The sequence below is a fragment of the Budorcas taxicolor genome, chromosome 14, assembly GCF_023091745.1.
Source record: "Budorcas taxicolor isolate Tak-1 chromosome 14, Takin1.1, whole genome shotgun sequence".
Lineage (NCBI taxonomy): Eukaryota > Metazoa > Chordata > Mammalia > Artiodactyla > Bovidae > Budorcas > Budorcas taxicolor.
This window is the reverse complement of record NC_068923.1, coordinates 39,364,057-39,389,290: the sequence shown is the minus strand read 5'-3', so window position 1 is coordinate 39,389,290 and position 25,234 is coordinate 39,364,057. Positions and strand designations below refer to the sequence as shown.

At 42.2% G+C, this 25,234-nt stretch overlaps 1 protein-coding gene across 1 annotated transcript in view; it reads left to right on the top strand.

The window, feature by feature from the left end:
* The first annotated feature begins 608 nt into the window (after positions 1 to 608).
* CA8 (carbonic anhydrase 8) overlaps positions 609 to 25,234 on the top strand; it is a 65,873-nt gene continuing 41,247 nt past the window's right edge. The window contains exons 1-3 of the mRNA XM_052651910.1: positions 609 to 708; positions 2,188 to 2,379; positions 12,160 to 12,284. Of these exons, the coding sequence (XP_052507870.1) occupies positions 609 to 708; positions 2,188 to 2,379; positions 12,160 to 12,284 (417 nt within the window). The remainder of the gene's footprint in view (positions 709 to 2,187; positions 2,380 to 12,159; positions 12,285 to 25,234) is intronic.

The following is a 25,234-nucleotide window of genomic DNA, read 5'->3' as shown; positions in this document are numbered from 1 at the left end:
TCCTGGAGTCAGATGACAATACATAAGGGTAAGGAGCCCTGGCCAAGGGTCTGCGCACTGGCTGCTCAGGGTAGACCCCGGGGTTCTGGAAGGAAGGCGCGGGAGCGGGCTGTGTGTGTGTTGGGAGGCTCCGGTGTGTGTGTCGTTGGGGGTGGGGCGGGGTCCGCCGTTTCCACGGCTTCAGCCCGGAGCCCCGGCTTTTCCCTGCGGTCCACCGCAGGCCCGGCCCGAGCGCAGGGGCGGTCCCTCCCGTGCCAGCCCCGCCCCGGTCGGGTTTATAACCTGCCTGCTCGCGCTCCTTGAGCCGCCGCTTCTCTTGCGCTCCTTCTGGAATCAGGCTGCGAGTTCCCGGCCCGCCGCCCGAAAGACTCCCGCCTGGCAGGCGCGCGTGCTCGCATCCACGTTGCCTTTCACCGCACGCGCTCACACTCATCCCCGCTCACACTCATCACCCTCTCACACACGCGCGCTCACACTTACGGGAGCGCTCCCCCTGGAACGCGCGCTCACACTTCCCCGCTTACACACGACTCGCGCCCTGAGCGCTCGCCCTGCAGGGGCGCGCAGGCACCGCCGGCGAGAGCGCCAAGGGGACCTTCGGCCTCCCCATGGCTGACCTGAGCTTCATCGAAGATTCCGTGGCCTTCCCGGAGAAGGAGGAGGATGAGGAGGAAGAGGAGGAAGGTGTGGAGTGGGGCTACGAGGAAGGTAACCCGCCGCGCGTCCGGAGGCTGGCTCGCGGGGTGGGTCCCGCTGCTCTGGCGCGCTCCCCGCGCCTCCGCCGCCCCTCTTTGCCACGTGGGTCCCCGGCCCGTTTAGGGGCAGCAGGTGCTCCAGGCAGAGCAGGCGTGCCCATCACCCGCGTGCTTCTCTGGGAGCCCGATCTTGGTGCCGGGCAGCGGTTGGCATCTGTCCCCGTCCGGTGGGCGAGCCCGAAGGCTGCGTTGGTGACAGTTCCGACTGGCTAGTAGCGAGAAGAGCAGCCTTAACGCTGGAGAATGCAGCGTTTACTGAAACTCTTATTTTCTTTCTTTGAAAAAAACATTCTTTGGTTTACAGCGTTGTGTTAGTTTCAGGTGTACAGCAAAGTCATCCAGTTATACAAACGCATATATTCACTCTTTTCCAGATTCTTGTCTCTTACCGCGTACGTGAAACTGTTTCTTGCTTGCCTGCGGGGAGAAAGTATTTGAGCTACTGAGTTTTCTAGAAGGATGCTGACACCGTTCTACTTTTTCTGAACAAGTCCTAAGTTTTTGAGCTGAATCAGTGGGCCTGGCAAGATGGGGATTGACCTTGTAAAAAAAGTTTAGTTTCCTAAAATGTATCCCTGAAGATGTAGGATAACTCCTAATGGAGCTAACAACTAACTGGTGCTGATGTTGACTACATATCTGCAACAAATGTAGAGTTTATAACTTGCATTATGCAAACATGGAAAGAGTATTATCTATATATGCATAATCTATAGGTATGTGTATATAGGAGTATGTGTGTGTGTGCTCGGTTGCTAAGTCGTGTCTGACTCTGCAGCTTTATGGACCATAGCCTGCCAGGCTTCTCTGTCCATGGGATCTCCCAGGCAAGAATACAAGAATGGGTTTCCATTTCCTTCTCCAGGGGATCTTCCCAACCTAGGGACAGAACCTAGGGTTAGCATGTCTCCTGCTTGGAAGGCAGATTCTTTACCACCGAGCCACCCAGGAAGCCCTGTATATATGAATATGCACACTTCAAAATACTGTTTATGAAATTTTTACTCACTAGCATTAGATTTTTGTTTTTTGACTCACACTAAGAACACTGAAAGTTACAGGAATTTTCCAAGTACTTAACATAATTGAACTAATGAACAGGAAATTTTTGTGGTATTGTTTCTTTTTCTAATCACTTAAAGATGACCTGAATTTCCTAGAGCCATAAATTAGTACCTCTACGTAGGCAAATAGAACATTTTGTTAGTCTGGGGCTCCGGATGTGATATTTGATAACATTATATCATTCAACCTATGAATGCAAAAATGCACACACTGTATTAATACCATGTCTTTTATAAAGAGACAGTCATCATTACCTTCTTAATAATGGCAAGGATCATAAAAAATGTTTAAACTAGTTTTTGCATGTTAAATTTTGCTGTAACTTAATTTTTCTATGCATTCTAAGTTTGCTTCATTTTGTGCGTAGGTGTTGAGTGGGGCTTGGTGTTTCCGGATGCTAACGGGGAGTACCAGTCTCCCATTAACTTGAATTCAAGAGAAGCTCGATATGACCCCTCACTGCTGGATATCCGCCTCTCCCCAAATTATGTGGTCTGCCGGGACTGTGAGGTCGCCAATGACGGGCATACCATTCAGGTTATCCTGAAGTCGAAATCAGGTATTTTAGATGTTTCTGTGTGCTTCTTACTAAACTAGAAGTCATTGCCAAGCCAATTTAGCTTGTATGACCTTAATGGTAGGACTGACCTAGCTCTGTTGTCAGGATACCTTTATATACCATAGCGTGCATTTTGGGGGAATTATTTCCTGAAACATTTTGAAAGGATGAAATTATGAAGGTGTCAGTTGGTTGTCCCATGTTATATGATGTTATTGGGACAACCTTAGTTGGTCAAATTCCAGCTCTCTGAAATTTCAAGAGAAGAATATACAAATGTATGATGCTGAAGCTCCAGTAGTTTGGTCATCTGATGTGAACAGACAACTCATTGGTAAAGTCCCTGATGCTGGGAAAGATTGAGGGCAGAAAGAGAAGAGGGTGTTAGAGGATGAGATAGCTGGACAGCATCACCGATGCAATGAACATGAACTTGGTCAAACTCTGGGAGCTGGTGAGAAAGAGAGAGGCCTGGAGTGCTGCAGTCCATGGGATCTCAAAGAGTTGGACATGACTGGGCGACTGAGCAACAACATACAGAAGTATATGAATCTTCATTTTGTCCAACGTGTTGATTAGCTCAAATCATTTAGATAATTATAATTCCGTCTTACTGCTTTGTGAAACTGAAGATTAGCATTTATTGATATAATTTGGCATCCAAGATAGACTTTTCAAATTAAATTTACTATATTAATATATAATTATATATAATATAATTAGTAATATTAATATAATTAATATGGCAAGAAGAATTTTAATTAATAGCAGTCAAAATCAGTCTCTAAACTCAGTGAAAGATTTAAATGGCAAACAAAACTCTTTTATTTATTTTTTTAACTCTCCCCCTCCCTTCTGAACCTATTTGAGATGGATCTGAAATGTTTTTTAGAAAAACTATTGGATAATTACCAAGGAAATTGCTTTTTTGCCTAAATATAGGGAGAGAGGAGAACAGAATATTTTAAAATTAGCATTAATTTCTGGCTTTTCATAGTGAATACTAACTATACTTCTTGGGAAGAACGTAAAATTATGAATGTGTTGAAATATTCGGGAGTATTTAATAGATAGAGATCAACTGTACTCAAATTAATTCTGAATTGATAAATTTGATATTTCAAGCCATAAAATCTTTCGGTTTAATGTTAGACAGGGCAGGTGTTGATTTCCAACTAGGAATATTTTATTCATTGTGAATATTCCTGAGCTTTAACTTAGAGTCTTCCCAGCTTCTCTGAGTCTAGACAAGGTATGGATATTTCCCAAAATAGAATCTAAGGTATAGTCAAAGAGACAGAGTCAGATATAAACTCAAATTTAAGTCAGGTTTTTTTTGGGGGGGGGGAGGGCTATCTATGATGGGACATCATGTATTAATTTTAAAATACATAGTAAAATTATTGAATGCTGACTGTCCTGACATAAAAAACATGTTAAGGTAATGTTGGTATTACACTGTAAATTGTATTGGTTCATGTCGACATACTGTTTCATTTCTGTAAATAAACATTTACGTATCTATACAACTAGCATGCATTTCATATCAGGGGACTGTGGTGATTGAATGTTGGTTTGTATACAGATGGGTAAGATGGTTCTTGAAGATTCCTATTAATGAAAACACAGTCCTCTATGGTGTCAGTGTAAATGCAACCTGGTGTTCTGAAAGTGTCACAAGAGTATAGAGGAATGAGCAAGTCCAAATGCTGTCAATTAAGACAATTTGCATTCATTCCTGCTTGAAGATCAAATTTACTCCATCACACTGAGTTTGCCATTTTTTTTCTGGTGCCTTCTCAAGCATTCACAATTTTCTGTGGCCCCCTACTGCGCCCCCAAACGAGCCCATCAAGCGTTGTTTCGACTGTCTGCCCACATGGTCCTCCCCTGACCACCGAGGAAGAGTTGTCTGTGTTTCTGTCTGGGCCTGTTTTGGCGCACACACTCTGACCCCTTCCTCCAGCCTCTTTGGAGACCTTGCTCCGTCAGATGCCTGTCTCCTTTCTGCCACTACAGTCATTTCTTCACTGTTTCTCCCTTTTCAGTATTTCTCCATACTAAAAAAAAAAAAAAAGTAACAAAGAAACCTGTGTCTGGAGCCGTTTATATTTACCCAGGTTCCATCCTTGGGTCGGGAAGATCTCCTGGAGGAGGAAATGGCAACCCACTCCAGTATTCTTGCCTGGAGAATCCCATGGACAGAGGAGCCTGGTGGGCTATAGCTTATGGGGTCACAAAGAGTTGGACATGACTGAGCAACTGAGCAGAGGGAAGTTTTGCCCCCCATCGTTCCTGTATACTTAAATTATAGTTGTTATTTAAATTCAGTGTTTTTATTATTATGACTGGGCAACTATTGTTTCCAGCTGAGGCTATGTTCTGTTTCCTTTATTGAATAATGTGGGGGGCCCCTACCCCTGGCGTTAGTGTATTTTTGTTTATTTGATTTTTTGTTTATCCATCATGGTTTCATTTCCACACTCTCTGACGGCTGGCAGGCACATCTTCTCCCAGGACATTCAGAAAGCCCTTTGAAGTCCTTCTGTCCCTCACATCCACCCTTCTCTCCTCCAGCCCACCGGGACTGCCATTGCCTGCAGTATGCTAGATCTCAGGCCTAGGAAGTCCATCGACTGTCTGTGTGTTCAATCCCATGTTTGCCGGATGATCTGATCCTCTTTTGAGACTGTTCCCTCCTTTCAGAGAGTTTTTGGTTTATTCCCTCCCACAGTTCATCTCCTAGTAATTTGCTGAGAAGAAGGGCTTGTGAGAGTAAAGTAAATATTTAGATACCTTGTGTGTCTGTGTGCTGGGTGCTTGGTGGGCCCCCAAATCAAAAGATAATTGTCTTTTATTTCTCAGGAACTTTCTTGTATTATTTAATTGAGAAGTTTTCTGTTTTTTTCCCTCTTTTTCCAGTAACTCTTTTTTTTTTAGTCTTTTTTCTTCTATTTTGTTAGGTTTCCTCAACTTTTATCTTTCTATTAAACTTCTACTCTCTTGTATTTGTCTAATTGTCTTATATTTATCTCTAATCTGCTCTTAAATTTTTAATTTCTAAAATATGGTGCTTATTCTATGAATTTTAAAAATTAAAAAAAAAACTACCAGTGTTTATTTCTTGAATACAGGATCTTTTTTTCTGATCTCCTGGGTTTCTGTTTTATTTTGGGGTTCTTCTGTTTTTTCTGGCCTCTCTCTTTTATGCCAGAGGATCTTCTCAAATGTCCAGTGATCTTTGGCTCTCTGTTCACGTTTAGTAATGGGTCTAAAAGTCAAGTTAGAGGCTCTGCATGTGGGCAGGGATTGAGGTCTGGTGGCTGTCACAGTAACGTGGTTATGTAGGAGCAGGCTGTGTTGTTGGAGGAGCCTTTGTGGGTTTATGGATTTCTCTGGGGGAAGCCATGTGATGGCTCACACCTGGCTGTCTGTATTCTGGTTGTTGGTCGCAGGTGAAAAAGCGTGTAACCAGAGGGTACATCCATTATAGTTAATGAACCTACATTGACACCTCATAGATACCCAGAGTCCATAGTTTACATTAGGGTTTGCTCTTGGAGTTTTTGAGCTTGAACAAATGTTTAATGACATGTATCCACTATTGTAATATCATACAGAATGGTTTCACTGCCGTAAAAATTCTCTGTGTTCCTTCTGTTCTTCTGTCTCTCTCCCAAGCTCTTGGTGATCACAATACTGTGGCGATCCTTATACTGTCTCCATAGTTTTGCGTTTTTCATGTCATGTGGTTGGAATCGTACATTTTATAGGGTTCTGCTTGCCTTGTTTTGCTTGGTAGGAATGCATTGAAGTTTCCTTGGATGCTGTTTTTTTTTTTTTTTAATAAAAATTTTGTAGAATAAGCACAATTAAAAATTTTTGAGGGGGACTTCCCTGGTGGTCCAGTGGTTGAGCCTTCACTTCCAATGCAGGGAGTTGTGGGTTCGATCCCTGGTTGGGAAGCTAAGAGCCTACATACCTTGTGGGCAAAAAATCAAAACATAAAATGGAAACAGTATTGTAACAAATTCAATAAAGACTTTAAAAATGGTCTGTATAAAAAGTCTTAAATGTTTTTTTATTTTGTATTAAAAAAGAGTACAGAATTACTAAAAGAAGTTACAACAACTGTAGTATAATTTAAATACTTCTACTTAATAAGTGAAAGCTTCTAGCATAATCCTTATGGTATAGTTTCCTTAGATAAGTGTGCTTAGCCGCTCAGTCGTGTCCGACTCTTGAGACTGCATAGACTGTAGCCTGCCAGGCTCCTCTGTCCATGGGACTCTCCAGGCAAGAATACTGGAGTGGGTTGGCCTTTCCTTCTCCAGGGGATCTTCCTGACCCAGGAATCGAACCTGGGTCTCCTGCACTGCAGGCAGACTCTTTACTGACTGAGCTATGAGGGAAGCCCTTAATAACTCTATCTGGGGTTTTAAATTTGAGAGATGTCATGAGCACAAATCTTTCACTCCACACACCTCCTGCTGAAAGTTCCCAAACCAAGGTCATTGGTAAGCTCCTCATCCCATGATCAAAGGACCACTTTAAAATCCTTACAGTACTTTGATTCTGCTGCATTTGCAGTGGAATTTTTGGAAACTCTCCTGTTGGTCTCTGACACACCAGCTCTGGAGGTTTCTTCTTAATTTTGACTACCTTTCCTCTGCCAGTTCTTCATCCCCCATTGTCCTTAATTGATGGAATTTCTCAAAGCTTCTTCCTCGACCCTCTTCTTGAGAAGAAAATAGTCTGATTGTGTAGGTGATATAATAAGGCAGCAGATGAGATTAGGAAGGTGACCAAATCATAGATTCACTGAATGGGTTGGCCCCTGGAGGCCACCATTCCAGCCCCTGATCTCAGACCCTCTGGCCAGTAGCTGCATTCCTTCAGCTTGAACAGCTCAGGAAAAGATATCCATGCCTCACTGAGAGAGGATCCATTTTGTTTTCGAGTGAAACCACATCAAAAAGTCCTGAGATCTCCGTCATTGCTTCTATTGTGAAATTCTGGACCTATACAGAACACATGTAATTGTACTTTCTTCTTTTTTTTATTTTAATATTTATTTTTGGTTGTACTGGGTCTTCCTTGCTGCTTGCAGGCTTTCTGTGGTTGTGGCAGATGGGGGCTACTCTCTAGTTGTGGCGCATGGGATTTTCATTGCGGTGGCTTCTCTTGTTGCAGAGCACACACAGGCTGTAGGGCGTGCAGGCTCAGTAGTTGTGGCACACGGGTGTAGTTGCCCTGCAGCATGTGGGATCTTAGACCTGGCATCGAACATGTGTCCCTACATTGGCAGGCAGACTGGACCACCAGGGAGGTCCTGCAATTGTCCTTCCACATGACATTCTTTAAAATATTGACTACTACCATCATACCATGAAATTGCTATTTTTCCTTTCCGGACATAATTATTTCCTTCAGCTGGTCCTCAGATGATAGCCCTCCCTCCATTAATACATATTTATTGATCATTTACTACCTGAAATACAAATTATCTTATCTCTTCTTAGAGCAGTTCTTGTAAATGAGGACAACTAGGAGAGCAAAACTTGAATTTCTTTATGATCATATTTATTATTAGCTGACTCTGGGGGAGTTGAATTATCTGGACTGTCATCTTCATCTGCTTCACTTTGCTTATAGACCCTGTTTAACTGGCCTCCTCTCCCTCTTGTTTGATGTTAGCACTGCATTTATGAGCTGATGATATTTATTCTTTAATGTGAAATAAAGCTGTAGGTTAAAAGCTAAGGACTGGTAAACATGTTAATTGTTGCTTTGAAGACTTCAAATGTTAAAAGAACTGATTAATAACTATTTTTTAGAATGTTTTATGAATACATTTGGGGTTCCTTAAAAATTAAACTGAAGTCATAAGGTGTTTAAACCTATTGAGAGATGCTCTTTGATGACCCAGAGGGATGGGAAGGGAGTGGGAGGGAGGCTACAGAGGGAGGTGATATGTGTGTACTTAAGTTGATTCACGTTGTTTACAGCAGAATCTAATAGAACATTGTGAAGCAGTTATACTTTAATAAAAAATAAGTTAAACGTATACAGAGTGAACTTTAGGGACCTCTGATCCTTTGGGGGATGCATCAGGGGCCATTGGCATTGGTCTTCCTGAATTTGGGGTCATGACTCCATCAGACTCTGTCTCCTGGTCATGGTGTCTTTGCCTGGCTGTGGCTGCAGCTTTCTCAACAGTTGGGCTTGCCCTTTGCTGATCTACCATCTATGCAGACCTAGGAGTAATATTTTAATCCATTTTTTCTTTGGCTGTGCCTCATGGCATGCAGGATCTTAGTTTCCAGACCAGGGACGGAACTGGTACCCCCCCAGCAATGGAAACAGAGAGTCCTAACCACAGGATCACCAGGGAAGTCCCAGACTTGGGAGTAGTATTTTAAAATGCAAAAATATTAGCGCACTGCTTAAAAACTAGAGATGATTCTCCAAGATGAACTCCAGCCTGTCTGCATGGACTGCCATCTCCCCACTCCAGCTCGGCTAATTTCATACCTTGAGGTCTGCCTTTGGCCATTGCACACCTCTGACTTTATTCTCTTGGCACCCATTCTGGCCATTTCCCACCTCTGAGTCTTTCTGAGCCTCTTCTTTCTGCTTCTAAAGTATAGTTTCTCACTTCTGCACTTAGCTTACCCTTTAAGACTTCCTTAGCTGTTACCTCCTCCGTAAAGTCTTCCCTGACTTAGTTTCTAACTCCTCACCTCCCCCCACAATTCCCACCTTTGGTTTTGGCTTGGATCCTGCTGGGTTCTGACTGCCTTGTGCATTTTCCTCTGCTCTTTTTTTTTTTTTTCCTTTTTTACTTCTGTCCTTAGTCGTGTCTGATTGTTTGCTACCCTTTGGATTGTAGCCCACCAGGCTCCTCTGTCCATAGTATTCTCCCGGCAACAATACTGGAGTGGGTTGCTATTTCCTCCTCCACGGGATCTTCCTGACTCAAGAACTGAACTCCTATCCACTGCATTGCAGGTGGATTCTTTACCTGCTGAGCCATTGGGGAAGCCCCTTTCCCTTCTGCCCCCGATGCAATCACTTTTAGTTCCTTCAGCACTGAGAATGCTTTGCCAGTACAAGGCTATATCCTTCCTTTTACACACTCAGTGGTCAGCACATGGCCAGGCATGGAGTCCATCTCAAAACATGTGTGTTAAACTTGAATGAAATGAGGCGGACTCAACCTTTGAACTCTCTGGCAAATCTGTTTTCAGCAAAGGGTTATAGAAGCTTAGATAGTTTCAGGGGAGTGTATATGTGCCATGTCTCCATGGGATTCTCAAATTTTGCAGAAGCTTCTGAAAGGAACTCTTAGGTCTATAAGCGTAATGGCCATGCCTATCAGAGAAAGAGAGTTCACGACAATGGAGGTGGTAGCAATGATAACAGTGTATCCGGTGTCCTTTTCACAAGTTTGTTATTCTCAGGAAGTGCAGCACATCATCAGTGTGAGTTTCATGTTTCATTGTAATTTTATTGAACATGGTGATACCACAACTAATAGACCTGCCATAGAGTGACAAAATATCACTCAGCAAAATTGATATTCATAAATGCAGGATAAGTGTTCTTCTCTTGGTATGACTAGTTTTCTTGTAAAGCAAGTAAATGGTCCAAAGGAAGAGTAACGCTTTGAGAGGATGCTGCCAGATGGGTGAAATAGAGCTGCTATTTATTTGTAGTCTGTAAACACAATCATCTGTGGGGGATGAACAGGTAATGCTTTTACCTGGAACCTCATAAAATTCTGAATTCAGGATATTGTCAGTTTTTATGGCTTTGCACGGCCCTGTGATTTTAGTGTGGTTTAACTTTGGATTATTTGTCTGCAGCAAAAGTGAAAGGTACCAGAACCAATTCTTGGCTGACAGCTTCCCTTTTGTCACCTCTCCCTGGGGACCAGGCTTGGTTAAAACGCTTCCCTTCTTTGTGTTCCTTTTCAACCCCATAGAAAGTAAGACCCTGAGGATCTGATTTCATTAGAATTTTCTTGAGCATGAGGACCGTGTGATGACCAAAAGTGAAAGTGTTAGGTGTTCAGTCTTGTCTGACTCTGCAACCCCATGGAGTGTAGCCCACCAGGCTCCTCTGTCCATGGGATTCTCTAGGCAAGAATACTGGAGTGGGTTGCCATTCCCTTCTCCAGGGGAGCTTCTCCACCCAGGAATAGAACTTGAGTCTCCCACATTACAGGCATTATAGGCAGATTCTTTACTGTCTGAGCCACCAGGGAAGCCCTGTAATGACCAAATAAATATCACAGTAAAAGTCTGATCTTCATAAATATATACATTTGCATTTCATCACAGAAGGATGTAAGATCATGAAGCCAGTGAGTTTTGTCTGTTTTGATAACATCCATGTATCTTAAACACCATGTACCTGCTACAGTGTAGGTGATCAAAAAGTATTCATTGAAGTATTTTTCAGTGAAACCCCTGTGGGCCCGGAACTTCTCCTCGATAAAACATACATCTGTGCAGTTTGAATTTTCAGGGCATTTAAAAATATCATCTCAATTTCCAAGTTTTAATCTGAAGAAATATTGGCCACTAGGCAGATGGAAGCCTAGTACAGGTGAAGCTCAGATCTTTCTTTTCTGCCCCTGAACTCACTAACAGGATCAGCTTCATCCACTGCTATAATAAAATACTAGTGAACTGCTCTGTAACAGTTTCAGAAACTCTGTGTGTGTGTGTGTGTGTGTGTACCTGATGAAAATGTTTTGGGGAAAGATATTTTTAATCCTCTTTGTTTCACAATCCTATCGTTTCTTTTCGCTAAGCCTCATCCAAGACAATTTTCTGCTCTTTTTAAAGAGTGCAGTGTTAGAATCGGGCCTCTCCCCCTCTCCCCGCCAACCCCATGAATGCCCCAAAGCCTTGGGTCATGTCATAGACACATAGGGTGAAGGATGCTTCCATTTCAAATGGTGCAGGCTGGGGGGCAGCAAGCAAGAGACTGATCTCGATCTCAGGGAGGCAGCAGTGATCAGTGGCTTGAAGTAGGATCTTAGTTCCCTGCCCAGTATTTTGTTGCTTCAAGACTAGATGTATTTTCCATCATCCTTCAGAGTACCCTTGTTTGGGACAGAGTTCTTGGTTATCTCCGGAAGTGAGACACAGAGACAGGGCCCCATAGAACTAAAATTTAATATTTTAAATATTGTGAATATTTTATCACAGTTTTATTTGCATTTATGTGACACTGGATGATAGACAGCTTTTTAAAAATTGCAATTTCATTGTTGAAAAACCAAGTTGGCTTAATAATTGGCTTCATGGGTAATTATGCCAGCTAACATCTGTTCTTTCAATTGAAAGTGTTCTTGTGTAATGGATTATCTATAAACAATGTTTAATTTAGTGATAAGTCTATAGAAAATTATTGGTCAGTCTGAGACTCAGGTCATATTCTTGTCTCCTGATCAATGCTAAGTTTGTCTCAGGGGAAACTGTGATAGCTGCTGTGTTTATTTCCTGTCTGTTCCTATGCCTAAAATATATAAGAAGTTAACATATACATGTCATTCTCAAGTATTTTAGAGTTTTTGAATGTCTGCTGTATCAAGATGATAGTATGAATTCATCCCACAGTTGTTATACTCTCCTCATTTTGACTATGTGAATTTAATCTGTAGAATTTATGAGACCTCTTAGCAAAAAATGTCCCCAAATGTTTATAATGCTGTGCCAATGAATGTGTTTGAGATGTAATTAAATAGAACTTATTTTCTTTCTTCAGTTCTATCAGGAGGTCCATTGCCTCAAGGACATGAATTTGAGCTGTATGAAGTTAGATTTCACTGGGGAAGAGAAAACCAGCGTGGTTCTGAGCACACAGTTAATTTCAAAGCTTTTCCCATGGAGGTAAGAAGAACAAATCAGCTGGAACAACACCAAAACTTTGTTGTTCATGTAGAGTATTTGGTGATTTACTGAAAATGATTTAGTTGCCAAGTAGCTGTGTAGTTCTTGAATTTTATCAATTTATGTTAAAATAAAAAAAGTCCTCAATAAGCTTTTGGCAGCAGAAGAAACTTCCCATTAGCCTTAGTGGGCCTGGAGAATGCGCATGGGCTGTTGGTTATAAAGGTAATCTATGCTATTAAGTTTCATCATAGTATTATTATTATTATTGTAAAAATTCTGCAGATTCAGCAGGTCACTTTTGTGGATGCTATGAAAGATGATAAGCAGAAAATAACTTTGGAGAAACCCCAATGGTAATTAAAAGTCTAGTTTAGCTCTGATTAAAATTGGTAAGTTGATTTATTCATCTCAAGCAATTAGGGGGGAGAGAGAGATTTTTAGAGAGTTGTTTTGTCTGAAGAAGTCACTCTCCTACTACCCTTCTTAGTTAACTCCTGCTCTTCTTCAATATCTAGTTAGCATGTCATTTCTTCATGAGACTCTTTCTGAGTTCCTTCCCAAAGCAGAATTAATTTCTCCCTCATCTGTGCTCCCAGTTTCCTTGATAGATGGCTGCTGAGGCATTGATATCATGCATTTGTAACCTTTAGTGTTTAAAGAGTCCTTCTCACTAACTGTGGGCTCTTGTTATGGATTGAAGTATTTGTGATTTACCACCCCCCCTCCCCCCACCCCGCTCAATTCATATGCTGGGAACTCTACCTCTTCATGTGATGATATTAGGGGGTGGAGCCTTTGGAAGGTGATTAGGATTAGAAGAGGTCATGAGGGTGGGGCCCTCATGAATGGAATTCGTGCCCTCATGGACTCCAGAGGGAGCTTGCTTCTCCTTGCTCACTGCTGGGTGATGGACACAGGACCATCTCCAAGCCAGGAAGCAGGCTCTCACCAGGTTCCCTGACTGTGGACTTCCCAGCCTCCAGAGCCGTGAGAAATAAATTCTGTTGTTTAAGCTACCAGTCTATGGTAATTTGTTATCACAGCCCAAGCTAAGATAGCCTCCCTCTCACTCTCTGTGTTCCTTCCAACACTGAGTCCAGTGCCAGGATCATCGAGACACCCCATGTTGGTGCAATTGACAGGATGCCTCTGTTGTTCATATTTCTTTCTGTAAGGACCAAAGTTCTCTCCTGGGAAATAGCCCATCAGTGACAAGTAATGGTATATTTGAGGGGCCATCAAAATGCCAGTCTTCCTCTCTGTCATTCCCAGCTGCATGTACTACAGCATGGAATTGCTCATGACCAGAGGCCACATTCATATCTACCTCATTGCCTGGAGATCACTGCTGTTTATATAAGTGATACATGTACCTTAAAGAATGAAATCAGAGAAAATATTTCTCAATGTTGCTTGAATGATCATTAAAGAAGTTTTCTTTTGAAAGCTCAAAGTATCCCTTCCTTAAAAAAAAACTCAGGATCTTAAAAGAAATATTAAATGAAAAAAATATTATGTGTTTTGAGGATGGAGGGAAAAAACCAGTTGCAGTGTGTTGAATAGTATGTGTGGTTATGTGAAGTGAAGTGAAATTGCTCAGTCATGTCCGACTCTTTGCTACCCTGTGGACTGTAGCCTGCCAGGCTTCTCTGTCCATGGGATTTTCCAGGCAGTAGTACTGGAGTGGATTGCCATTTCCTTCTCCAGGAGATCTTCCCGACCGTGGGATCGAACCTGGGTCTCCCGCATTGTAGACAGACGCTTTACCATCTGAGCCATCGGGGAAGTCCTAAGTGGTATGTGATACTGAGGACAATAACAGGAGATACTTCTTTAAGGCCTTGATGGGCGACGTTGGGGCTTCAAATGTTACCTTTCTAGGGGCTTTTTTACTCAATGCCCACAGACATCCTCTCACTTCTAGTGCCTGGAAACAGTTCCACCCCATCTCTGTGTCACCTCTGGCTGCTGCCCTATCCCCATCCAACGTGAGAAGGAAGAGTTCATGCCAGAACATATGAAAGAAGAGAGAGGACCAAAGACAATTCCAAATAAATAAATCTGCAGAGTAGCCGAGGGCTTTGGAGGGACAGAAAAACACTGGGCTGTCATCCTGCCCTCTCCTTTGTGTTTGAAAATCTCCTCCGTTTCAACCAGCCTTCAAAGATTTATTGGTCTAATCAAAAATTTAAGGAGACATGGGAGTCCTTGGGAAAGTACCAACTTCTGGATGAAGATTCAGTGACTTTGCTTGTGACACACAAAACTTACAGCCTTGGGGAGTTTTATTTGCTTAAGTGAGTCAGAGATATGTGCTTTTCTCCCCAAAGTCAAAAAGAACTTCTGGATCAAGTGTTCAGACTGGTCCTACTACTTGATGAAGGTCTAACTGTCCTGGTCCATTAAGCACAGGTAATGGTTTGTGCTGAGTGGAGATTAAATTCTGGTTTTGTTTCTGCAGAAATATTTTTATGTTTTGAATGATGGAATTAGTGACTGTACTTTTTCCAAAAATAGATGATGAATAATATTTGAATTCTGTGTTATCCCAGATTATTCCTGATCCAGTCCTAGAGAAGTGATCTATTGGTCATCTGATGTTGGTTTGTAGTGCTGGGTCCTGATGAGTGCATCAGTGCCGTGGGTGCACAGAGTTAGAGGGAGGTAACTGTGAGTCAGGTGTTTGTTTTGTTTTAATGGAGGCGGCGAAAGGTAAACTGTGTTTTCAGGTGGAGAGGGCTGACTCAGTGAAAGAGAGAAGGACTCCATGTAGAATAGTTGAGGAGGGAATGAGATGCCTAAGTGGAGACAGGTAGATAAATTGCCACCATCCCCCTGTCCTGAACTGCCATCTATTTGGAGCATAACATAACCAAAGCAACAGTGGAGAGTGAGGGGACCAGGTACTGTTTGGGGTACATGATTTAAAAAAAATTTTTTTCTAGGACACTTTTTGTATCTTATTTACAGTTTAAGACTGACTTTAATCTTCAAAAGATATTTCAATACATATTTCCTTTTCGTTTATTTTACTTAAACTTAAATGGATGGTTTATTCAACAAACATTGTAAACAAATATTAACCTTGTCTGTTGCATATAACATGAGGATAGATTTTAATAGAAATTCATCAAGCTTGCCTGTTGACTTTTAAAAATTATGTGTGTGTGTGCTCAATCCTGTCCAGCTGTTTGTGACCTCCTGGACTGTAGCCCACTGGGCTCCTCTGTCCATGGAGTTTTCCCGGCAAGAAGACTGGAGTGGGCTGTCATTTCCTACTCCAGGGGATCTTCCCCACTAAGGAATTGAACCCTCATCTCTTGCATCTCCTGCATAGGCAGGAGGATTTTTTACCACTGCGCCCCCTGGGAAGCCCTTTTAAAGTTATAAATATAGGCCTAAAAGCAATTCTGAATATATGTTTGATACTACTAGTAGTCAGCCACATCACTTCAAAAATTAATGCAATTTGTGACATTAGACAATTTAAACTGCAGCTCTTGTGCTCAGCAAGATGGATCAAGCATGTCCTTTCTGCTTTTCCTACTTGAGATTTGCAGTTTTCAGAAACACACATGATTTCACGGCTGCCTGACATTTCTTGCCATGTTTTCATCTTGTAAACCAAATTCCATTATGAAGACTCCAGATTTCTGCTTAAATGACAGTGCCTTAACAAGAGATAAGAAAATTGTGTTGCATTTTTCTTCCTGTTACCTAAAACATAATGGGTGTGCATGTATTAACTATTTTTACAAGTTTTCTGGGTGATGTCTACCAGCTTGAATTCTTACCGTGTGGATATTTTGCGTCATGATATTTAATCAAGACAGCAAATGTGAGTAGAAGGTTGTTGATTTAAGACAAGTATGGGATCTAGTCAAATTAATTCCTGTCTGTTTGTCCTTCTGGTGGCTATAGAAGCTTCATATGTTCTTTGGATGTCATTGGATGTCTTAGCTCTTGATGTTCAACTTTAATACTCTGTGAATTTTGTGATTAGCTTTATCCTTTGTGCATCCACCATATCACTAGAATTATTTATTGTATTCATATTAATTTTGTTTCAAATCCAATTAATGGAGGAACTTCCATATATTTAAGTTCAAATTCAACTTTCAGGACACGAGTTGTGTTTTAGTCATTTTGTACGTGGAGACTGTCATGTTCTTTGCTACTTCAAGGTAGTCTAACGTTTGCTGCTGCTGCTGCTAAGTCGCTTCAGTCATGTCCGACTCTGTGCAACCCCATAGATGGCAGCCCATCAGGCTCCCCCGTCCCTGGGATTCTCCAGGCAAGAATACTGGAGTGGGTTGCTATTTCCTTCTCCAATGCATGAAAGTGAAAAGTGAAAGTGAAGTTGCTCAGTTGTGCCCGACTCTTAGCGACCCCATGGACTGCGGAGCCCAGGCTCCGCAGTCCATGGGATTTTCCAGGCAAGAGTACTGGAGTGGGTTGCCATTGTCTTCTCCGAGTCTAAGGTTTAACTCCTGGTAAATTGCAATTAATCTTCACCCAGGGATCACTACACTCATACTTCTATGGGAGAGTACTTTTTAGGCATTCAGGTTTTGTGCCAGAGCAGCAAAATTAAGAAAAAAATCTGGGGGATGGAGAGATCAATAGTATAGCCAAGTTTTTTTTTCCCCTTCAAATAATATTATTAGCTCTCTGTTCTCCCTATCATTTTGCAAAGAGAGGATCTCTAATTTAATAACTAAATGTAGGGAGAGTATGGTCTCAGGATAAACACCAGCCTATATGTTGAATAGACTGAACTTTTATTTATTTATTTTGATTTCACATTAAAAATTTCTTTTAAAAATTTATTTGAATTGGAGGATAATTACTTTATAATAGCGTGATGGTTTTTGCTTTATATCAGTATGAATCGACCATAGGTATACATGTGTCCCCTCTATCTTGACCCACACCTCACACCTCCCTCCCCGCTCCATCCCTCCAGGCTGTCACAGAGCACTGGCTTTGGGTTCCTTGCATCACATATCTGTTTTACATATGGTAGTGCATATGTTTCAGTGCAATTCTCTCAAATCGTCACACCCTCTCCTCCCACTGAGTCCGAAAGTCTGTCCTTCACATCTGTGTCACCTTTGCTGCCCTGCATGTAGAATTGTCGGTACATGTTTTACAGTGTGTGTTGATCTCTGCCATACAACAAGGCAAATCAGCTGTTCAGTTCAGTTCAGTTGCTCAGTCGTGTCCGACTCTTTGCGACCCCATAAATCGCAGCACACCAGGCCTCCCTGTCCATCACCAACTCCCGAAGTCTACCCAAACCCATGTGCATCGAGTCAGTGATGCCATCCAGCCATCTCATCCTCTGTCATCCCCTTCTCCTCCTGCCCCCCAATCCCTCCCAGCATCAGGGTCTTCTCCGATGAGTCAACTCTTCGCAAGAGGTGGCCAAAGTACTGGAGTTTCAGCCTCAGCATCAGTCCTTCCAATGAACACCCAGGACTGGTCTCCTTTAGGATGGACTGGTTGGATCTCCTTGCAGTCCAGGGGACTCTCAAGAGTCTTCTCCAACACCACAGTTCAAAAGCATCAATTCTTTGGCGCTCAGTTTTCTTCACAGTCCAGCTCTCACATCTATGCATGACCACTGGAAAAACCATAGCGTTGACTAGACGGATCTTTGTTGTAATTATATGTATATTCCCTCCCTCATAAGCCTCCCTCCCTTCCCCCTATCCCACCTGCCTAGATCATCACAGAGTACCTAGCTGGTCTCCCTGTGTTATACCACAACTTCTCACCAGCTATCTATCTACTGAACTTTAAAAAAAACTCCCTGGATTATTTCCATTAGCCTCATTTCACTACAGATGAATGGTGGTTTTATCAGAATGGGCACCGATCCTGCCCACACACCAGCAGGAGATCGGAGCTCGGGTTTGACTTTCATCCCCTTTGGGCCTAAAAGTTTACCCTTTGAGAGTGAATTATCCAGACAGAGACACAGTTATTGTAAGGCCGACTCTTATCTTTATTTACATTGTAGTCAAAGAGAAGCTCTTGCTCTGTGTACTCTGAAGGGCTCAGTGAGAACTGAGCTACATACCAGCTGTCTCTGGAAAGTTGAGTGCATAATATAAAGTTCTGTTTTGTGAAGCAGGAATCCTTTTTTAAAATAATAATAATAATAATAAAAACCTTTTTGGCCACATGGTGTGGCATGTGGGATCTTAGTTTCCCAACCAGGGATTGAAGTAGTGCCCCTTGCATTGGAAGCAAGCAGTCTTAACCACTGGATCACTAGCGAAGTCCTGAGCAGAAGTCTTCAATTGTGAAGAGTCAGACCTTGGTTGCACAATAGGCCAACAAAACACTATGAAGAATGTATCTTATAATAAAATGCCAATCCTGAATATTATACCCCATCCCTTCAATGCCCCAGGTCTCCAGATATCCCACATTTCTTCTGTTGTTTTCAGGCAAATAGTAGTGTCTGCCATTTAAGTGTTCTTTGAGTAAATAACTCCTGACCTTTGGGTTGTTCCCTTTCAACTCACTTTCTTATTCATTTGACAGAGAGATGTTGATTTTTATTCATTTCCTGAGGAGATAGCAAGAAGAGTTTCATTGGTTAATAGTGAATTGATGATCTTTTCAAGTTATTTGATTTCCATAGGCGGCCCAAGTTGAGCTTTAAGTTTGTGAATCTCTTCCAAAATAGAGACTTCCATTGACTTTCCAAGGAAGTATAACAGGACAACTTCGGTGAATTAGACCATGATCAGGAGTAGACATACAAGGCATATGGTCAAATATTTTATTTGTAAGAACTTTAGAGATCACCTATGAAAGTTATATTGAAGGAACTTTCTTAACTCTTATTAACCTCAGAGAAGTCTGAGGCTCCCAAAGTTTGAGGGTCACAGAGCACTTTACAGGAAACTATGATGTAGAAGCGTGTCCTTTGGTTAATTAAATGCTCCATTTAAGAATTATCGTTTATTACTGGTCTTGTCTTTGGTGATTTAGATGGAAGGAGACAACACTGGCGTCTATGTCTCCCTCTCCACTGCCCCTGAGAGGGGCATTTATGTCTGCATGCACCCACATTTAGATGTGGGCATGTTTTTGCCTTTTTTTTTTTGGCTGTGCTCCAAGGCATGTGGGATCTTAGTTCCCAGACCAGGGATTGAACCTGCATCTCCAGCACTGGAAGGTGGATTTCTAACCACTGGACTGCCAGGGATGTCCAAGGTGGGCTTGTTTTAACCTTGCTCTGAGGGGTTCTAGTGAAACTGTGACCTTGTGCCTGGGCCTTACAGGCTATGAAGACAAAACTCAGAGGGGCCTTTGTGAAGGTACAGGGGTCTCCAAAGAGCAACCTTACAACCTCCTGAGAATTGGGGTGGATTTAACAGACCATCAACTCCCCCCACCCCTTCTGAGATGCTCCCAAAGATCTGGAGAGGAAGTGGCTGTTGCAGGAAATGGCAAAGGACCCTCAGGATCTGTGAACTGACTTCTGTTCTGAGAGATGCTTTTTTATTTTTTCACCTTCCAAAGCCAAGTCTTACTAGGAAAAGAAGCTGTAGTTTGAGAGCAGTTTATTTGCCATGATACTTAATACTTGGGATTGTGGTTGCTTTATGGGAAATAAAGGGAATCTTGCCAATAAGAAGAGTTAAGACTGACACTAAAGGAAGCAATTTCACATTTGAATGTTCAGCCTCTCTGGGTGGTGTTATCGTTTTGACCAGAAAAAGTTCTCTCAGCTGTAGTGATTATGACCATTTGGGTATCCAGGAATTATCCACAGGACTAGTAGATTGAGCCTCTTGGATAGTCAGATGGAAAAATTAGAACCTTGTGCTGTGGCCTCTTCAGTGGTCTTAATTGGGGAACTCCCTCTCATGTTTGGGTAAAGAAAAATAAAAACAGATTTTATATTTTCTGAATTCTAATGAACACTTGCCTTTTTATTCCATAAAAATCATACCTCCTGCTTTGATTCAGCATGTTTATTTTTTTTTATTTATTAAAATGTATTTAGAGCAGAAATCTCATAGTTTACTGAGTAGAAAATAAATTATAGTGCTGAACAAACAGAAATGTTCTTTTAGCTGTACCACATGATATGGCAGTTTGCCGTTTCCTCTTTGAAACAGAATTGTATAAGGCTAACTTGACCTTTAAGTAGTTACTTTGAACCGACCTTCAATTTTATAGGGATTTCTTGTAGTAGATTATTCATTATCATTGTTTAAGAATGTATGGGAGTTTTTTCTTGCTGAACTAACTGAAAGAAGGATTAGTATTGTAGCTGGCTTTACCATGTAAAGGCAAATTTGTGCAAAATAAAAAATTAGTTCCTATAAATGAATATGATATATAATGAATTTATAGGTGGCTATAGACTTGCTGCATGTAGACATTTTTAAAAGATGTTCATTATTTTTTTTAACACAGAAGCTATCCTTTTTGGAGGGGGCTGTGCTGGGTCTTCCTTGCAGCACATGGGCTCTTCATTGCTGAGCGGAGATTTTCTCTGGTTGGGGTGAACAGGGGCTACCCTCTAGTTGTGGTGCATGGGCTTCTCACTGTGGTGACTTCTCTTGTTGCAGAGCATGGGCTCTAGGTGTGTGGGCTTCAGCAATTGCAGCACGAGGACTCAGTAGTTGTGGCTCAAAGGCTTAGTTGCCCCGAGGCATGTGGGATCTTAGATGAGGGATCGAACCCGTGTCCCCTGAATTGGCAGGTGGATTCCTAACCACTGGGCCACAAGAAAGACCCTAGAAATATTTAAAATTGGGTCCTAACAGATCTAATGGAGAAGGTAATGACAACCCACTCCAGTATTTTTGTCTGGAGAATCCCATGGACGGAGGAGCCTGGTAGGCTACAGTCCATGGGGTCGCTAAGAGTTGGATATGACTTCACTTTCACTTTTCATTTTCATGCATTGGAGAAGGAAATGGCAACCCACTCCAGTATTATTGCCTGCAGAGTCCCAGGGACGGGAGAGCCTGGTGGGCTGCTGTCTATGGGGTCGCACAGAGTTGGACACGACTGAAGTGACTTAGCAGCAGCAGCAACAGATCTAAATCCTCTAGTAAAACACATATCCTCTTAATTGGCCTTCCAATAAAAATAGACTCTTGTTTGCTCAAACTCATGTCCATTGAGTTGGTGATGCCATCCAACCATCTCATTCTCTGTCACCCTCTTCTCCTCCTGCCCTCAATCTTTCCCAGCATCAGAGTCTTTTCCAATGAGTTAGCTTTTTGCATCAAGTGGCCCAAGAATTGGAGCTTCGTCTTCAGCATAAGTCCTTCCAGTGAATATTCAGAGTTGATTTCCTTTAGGATTGACTGGTTTGATCTCCTTACTGTCCAAGGTACTCAAGAGTCTTCTCCGGCACCACGGTTTGAAAGCATCAGTTCTTTGGTGCTCAGCCTTCTTATGTTTATTTATCAACCCCAATTTCCCAATTTATCCCTCTCCCCTCTTCCCCATTGGTAATCATAAGTTTATTTTCTGTATCTGTGAGTCTACTTCTGTTTTGTAAATAAGTTTATTTGTACCATTTTTTAGATTCCACTTGTGACAATGTGATATGTACCTTTCCTTGTCTGACTTAACTTCTCTCAGTATAATAACCTCTAAGTCCTTCCATGTCACTGCACATGGCTTTACTTTGTTCTTTTTTATGGCTGAGTAATATTCCATCATATGTGTGTACCACACCTTCTTCATCCATTCCTTTGTTTATAGACGTTTAGGCTGCTTCCATGTCCTGGCTACTGTAGATAGTGCTGCAGTGAACACTGGGGTGTATGTATCTTTTCAGATTATAGTTTTCTCTGGATATATCTAGAGGAAGACTTTTGAAGGCATTTGTTAGAAAGCTGATATGTTAAGATGTAATTGCTTGTCAGCCAGATGAAATGTTTATCAGCTAGTATGCAGAAGGCACCGTGCTAGGTACAACCCTGTTACAGGTAGCCGTAGGCTAGCGTAACTAGGTTAACCTGGCAACATTAGGATCAGTGAGAGACAGGACAGGAGACTTTTGATGGTGGGGAAGAGTTGGGAAAGGTCTTTGTTCAGGAAAGCAACCGGAAAACCTGATACCTGTGCTGCTGCCTCCAGTAACAGTGGAACCTCGCTGGAGGGGTCAGGATGCTGTAGCTGGAGGTCAGAAAACTAGGATCAAAATCCAGGCTCTGCAGCCTTGAGCAAGCTAGTAAACTGCATAAAGCCTTGATGTTCTGTCCTTAGAAGGGGCTTGAAACTAGATCAGGGGCTGTTCTGTGCTTAGTAGTTTAGTCGTGTCTGACTCTTTGCAACCCCATGGACTGTAGCCTGCCAGGAACCTCTGTCCATGGGAATTCTCCAGGCAAGAATACTGGAGTGGGTTGCCATGTCCTCCCTCCAGGGGATCTTCCTGACCCAGGGATTGAACCCAGGTCTCTCACACTGCAGGTGGATTCTTCACTGTCTGAGCCACCAGGGAAGCCTAAGATCAGAGGCTGGCAAACAGTAAACCCTTCAGTACATATTTCCTATCATTAGGAAGAGATGGGGGCCTGTGATGATAAAAATCTAGTGAAAAATACTGTGAGGGCAAAACCAAAAGCCTTGTTTTTGTTCCTACGGATAAGAAATGCAGAGACTATGAATGGAGAAAAAAGTCTGAAGTCTTTTTTTTTTTTTCTTTAAAACCCCTGTGTGCATGCTAAGTGCCATGGACTGTAGCCTGCCAGGCTTCTCTCTCTCCATGGGATTCTCCAGGCAAAAATACTTAAGTGGGTTGCCATGCCCTACTCCAGGGGATCTTCCTGACCCAGGGATCGGACCCACATCTCTTACATCTCCTGCTTTGGCAGGCAGATTCTTTCCCACCAGTGCTGTTGTAGCCACGCGTCCCAGGAAACAAACTCACTCAGAAGGACAATGCAGATAGTAGAGTGCAGTTATTACACCGGAGGGCCCAAGGCAGAGTCTCCTCTTAGCCAAGGACCCCGACCAGGTTTTGTGAAAACCTTACATACCCTAAGTGTTCTGCCCAAACCCACCTCTCCAAATTCCCTGTAACTAGTCTGAACAAAGGAAAAAGAAAGATACAATCAAAGTAACCTGTGATTTGTATGCCTTAAGCCTAGGTAGTTAACAGTGGACAATTATCAATAGGCCTGTGGTCATACCCCAGTAAGCATAATAGAATGTATGATTCTATTCAGTTACACAGATAATTAGGGTATTCTTTTAGCAATGGAGAGCCCTGGGGCTCTTCTTTCCAGGGGCCTGGTTTTCCAGTTGGTATGTCGTTTCCATAGATACTGGGCATATAGCTCAAAGTCCACAGTCCGGCCCAAGATGGAGCCCTGCTTTCAAGATAGAGCCTGTTCTGTTTCCTCCTTCAGTGCCTCCCGTGAATATATCATCTTCCACAAGTCCAGTCAGTAGGACATTTCCTGGTCATTTTTCCTGACAGATCTCTTTATGCTTGCTATATGTGCATATGCACTAGAATTTATATTACTGGCTTCTTTTGTAGTGAAAATCAAGTAATTATTTCCTGCATAAAATAGTTGTAACAGTGTGATAAAACTTCTCATTGAATAGAAGGATGCTAAGAGATTGAATAATCAGTATAAAAACTGCCTATATTTTTGTAGTTGCTTTTCTTTTTGGATGTAAGAGCGATAGATCAAAATGACACAGTAAAGTTATTAGTAAAATAATTTTGCCCTGGCCACTACTTCGCTGTGCTTGAATACATTTTTTTTTTTTCTTTTAGCTTCTTAAGGCTACACACAACAGAAACTCACTATGGAATTCTGGAGCAATGTACCATCAATCCTATGCGAAACTGGACTTTTTGATTCTGTGTTCCCTAGCAGAAGCCTGCTCTGGTTGTAGTCACACGTTTCGGGAAACAAACTCACTCAGAAGGACAATGCAGATAGTGGAATGCAGTTTATTACACCGGCGGGCCCAAGGCAGAGTCTCCTCTCAGCCTTGGACCCCGGCCAGGTTTTGTGAAAATCTTATATACCCTACGCGTACGTGCCCAAACCCACCTCCCCAAATTCCCTGAAACTAGTCTGAACAAAGGAAAAAGAAATATACAACCAAAGTTAACCTGTGATTCATATGCCTTAAGCCTAGGTAGTTAACAGTGGACAATTATCAATAGGCCCATGGTCATACCCCAATAAGCATAATAGAATGTATGATTCTATTTGGTTACACAGATAATTAGGGTATTCTTTTAGGTGATGGAGAGCCCTGGGGCTCTTCCTTTCGGGGCCTGGTTTTCCATTTGGTGTGTGGTTTCCATAGATACTGGGCATACAGCTCAAAGTGCACAGTCTGGCCCAAGATGGAGTCCTGCTTTCAAGACAGATCCTATTGTTTCCTCCTTCACAGTGACAAGGATTGTCAGTCAAGGAGGGCTGCACTCTCATTCCATTCACCATGGTGCTGGCTGTCGGACTTCTCTATGGGTGTTTAACCTCAGTTCTTTCATTGGTACATAAGGGTGATGGAGTTTTCCTCACCCTTATGAAACTTAGCGAGAGGCTGTAAAAATTAATGGTGTAATATTGGAAGCACAATTCACTGAATATGGTGGTGGAAAACATTGTGTCAACTTAAAAAAGTATTCACAACCTAAAAGTTGAGAGTTTTATTTGGTGGGAATTTTTAGGACTTCAAACTCAGGAGGCAGCATCTCAAGTGACCCTGAGAGAACTGCCCCAAGGAAATGAAGGGAGGAGCCAGGTTATATGGAAGTTTTGGCACAAAGAACAGGTAGCCTGAATGTCAAAAGACGATTGTTAATTAAAGGAAAAGCAGGTATCCCAAGTTAAGGAATTCAGTGTTTTTCTGTGTATGGGAAAATGCAAGAGTCTGAACTCACTGAAATTATTCCTTTGATTTGCACCTCAGCTCTCTGGGGCCAG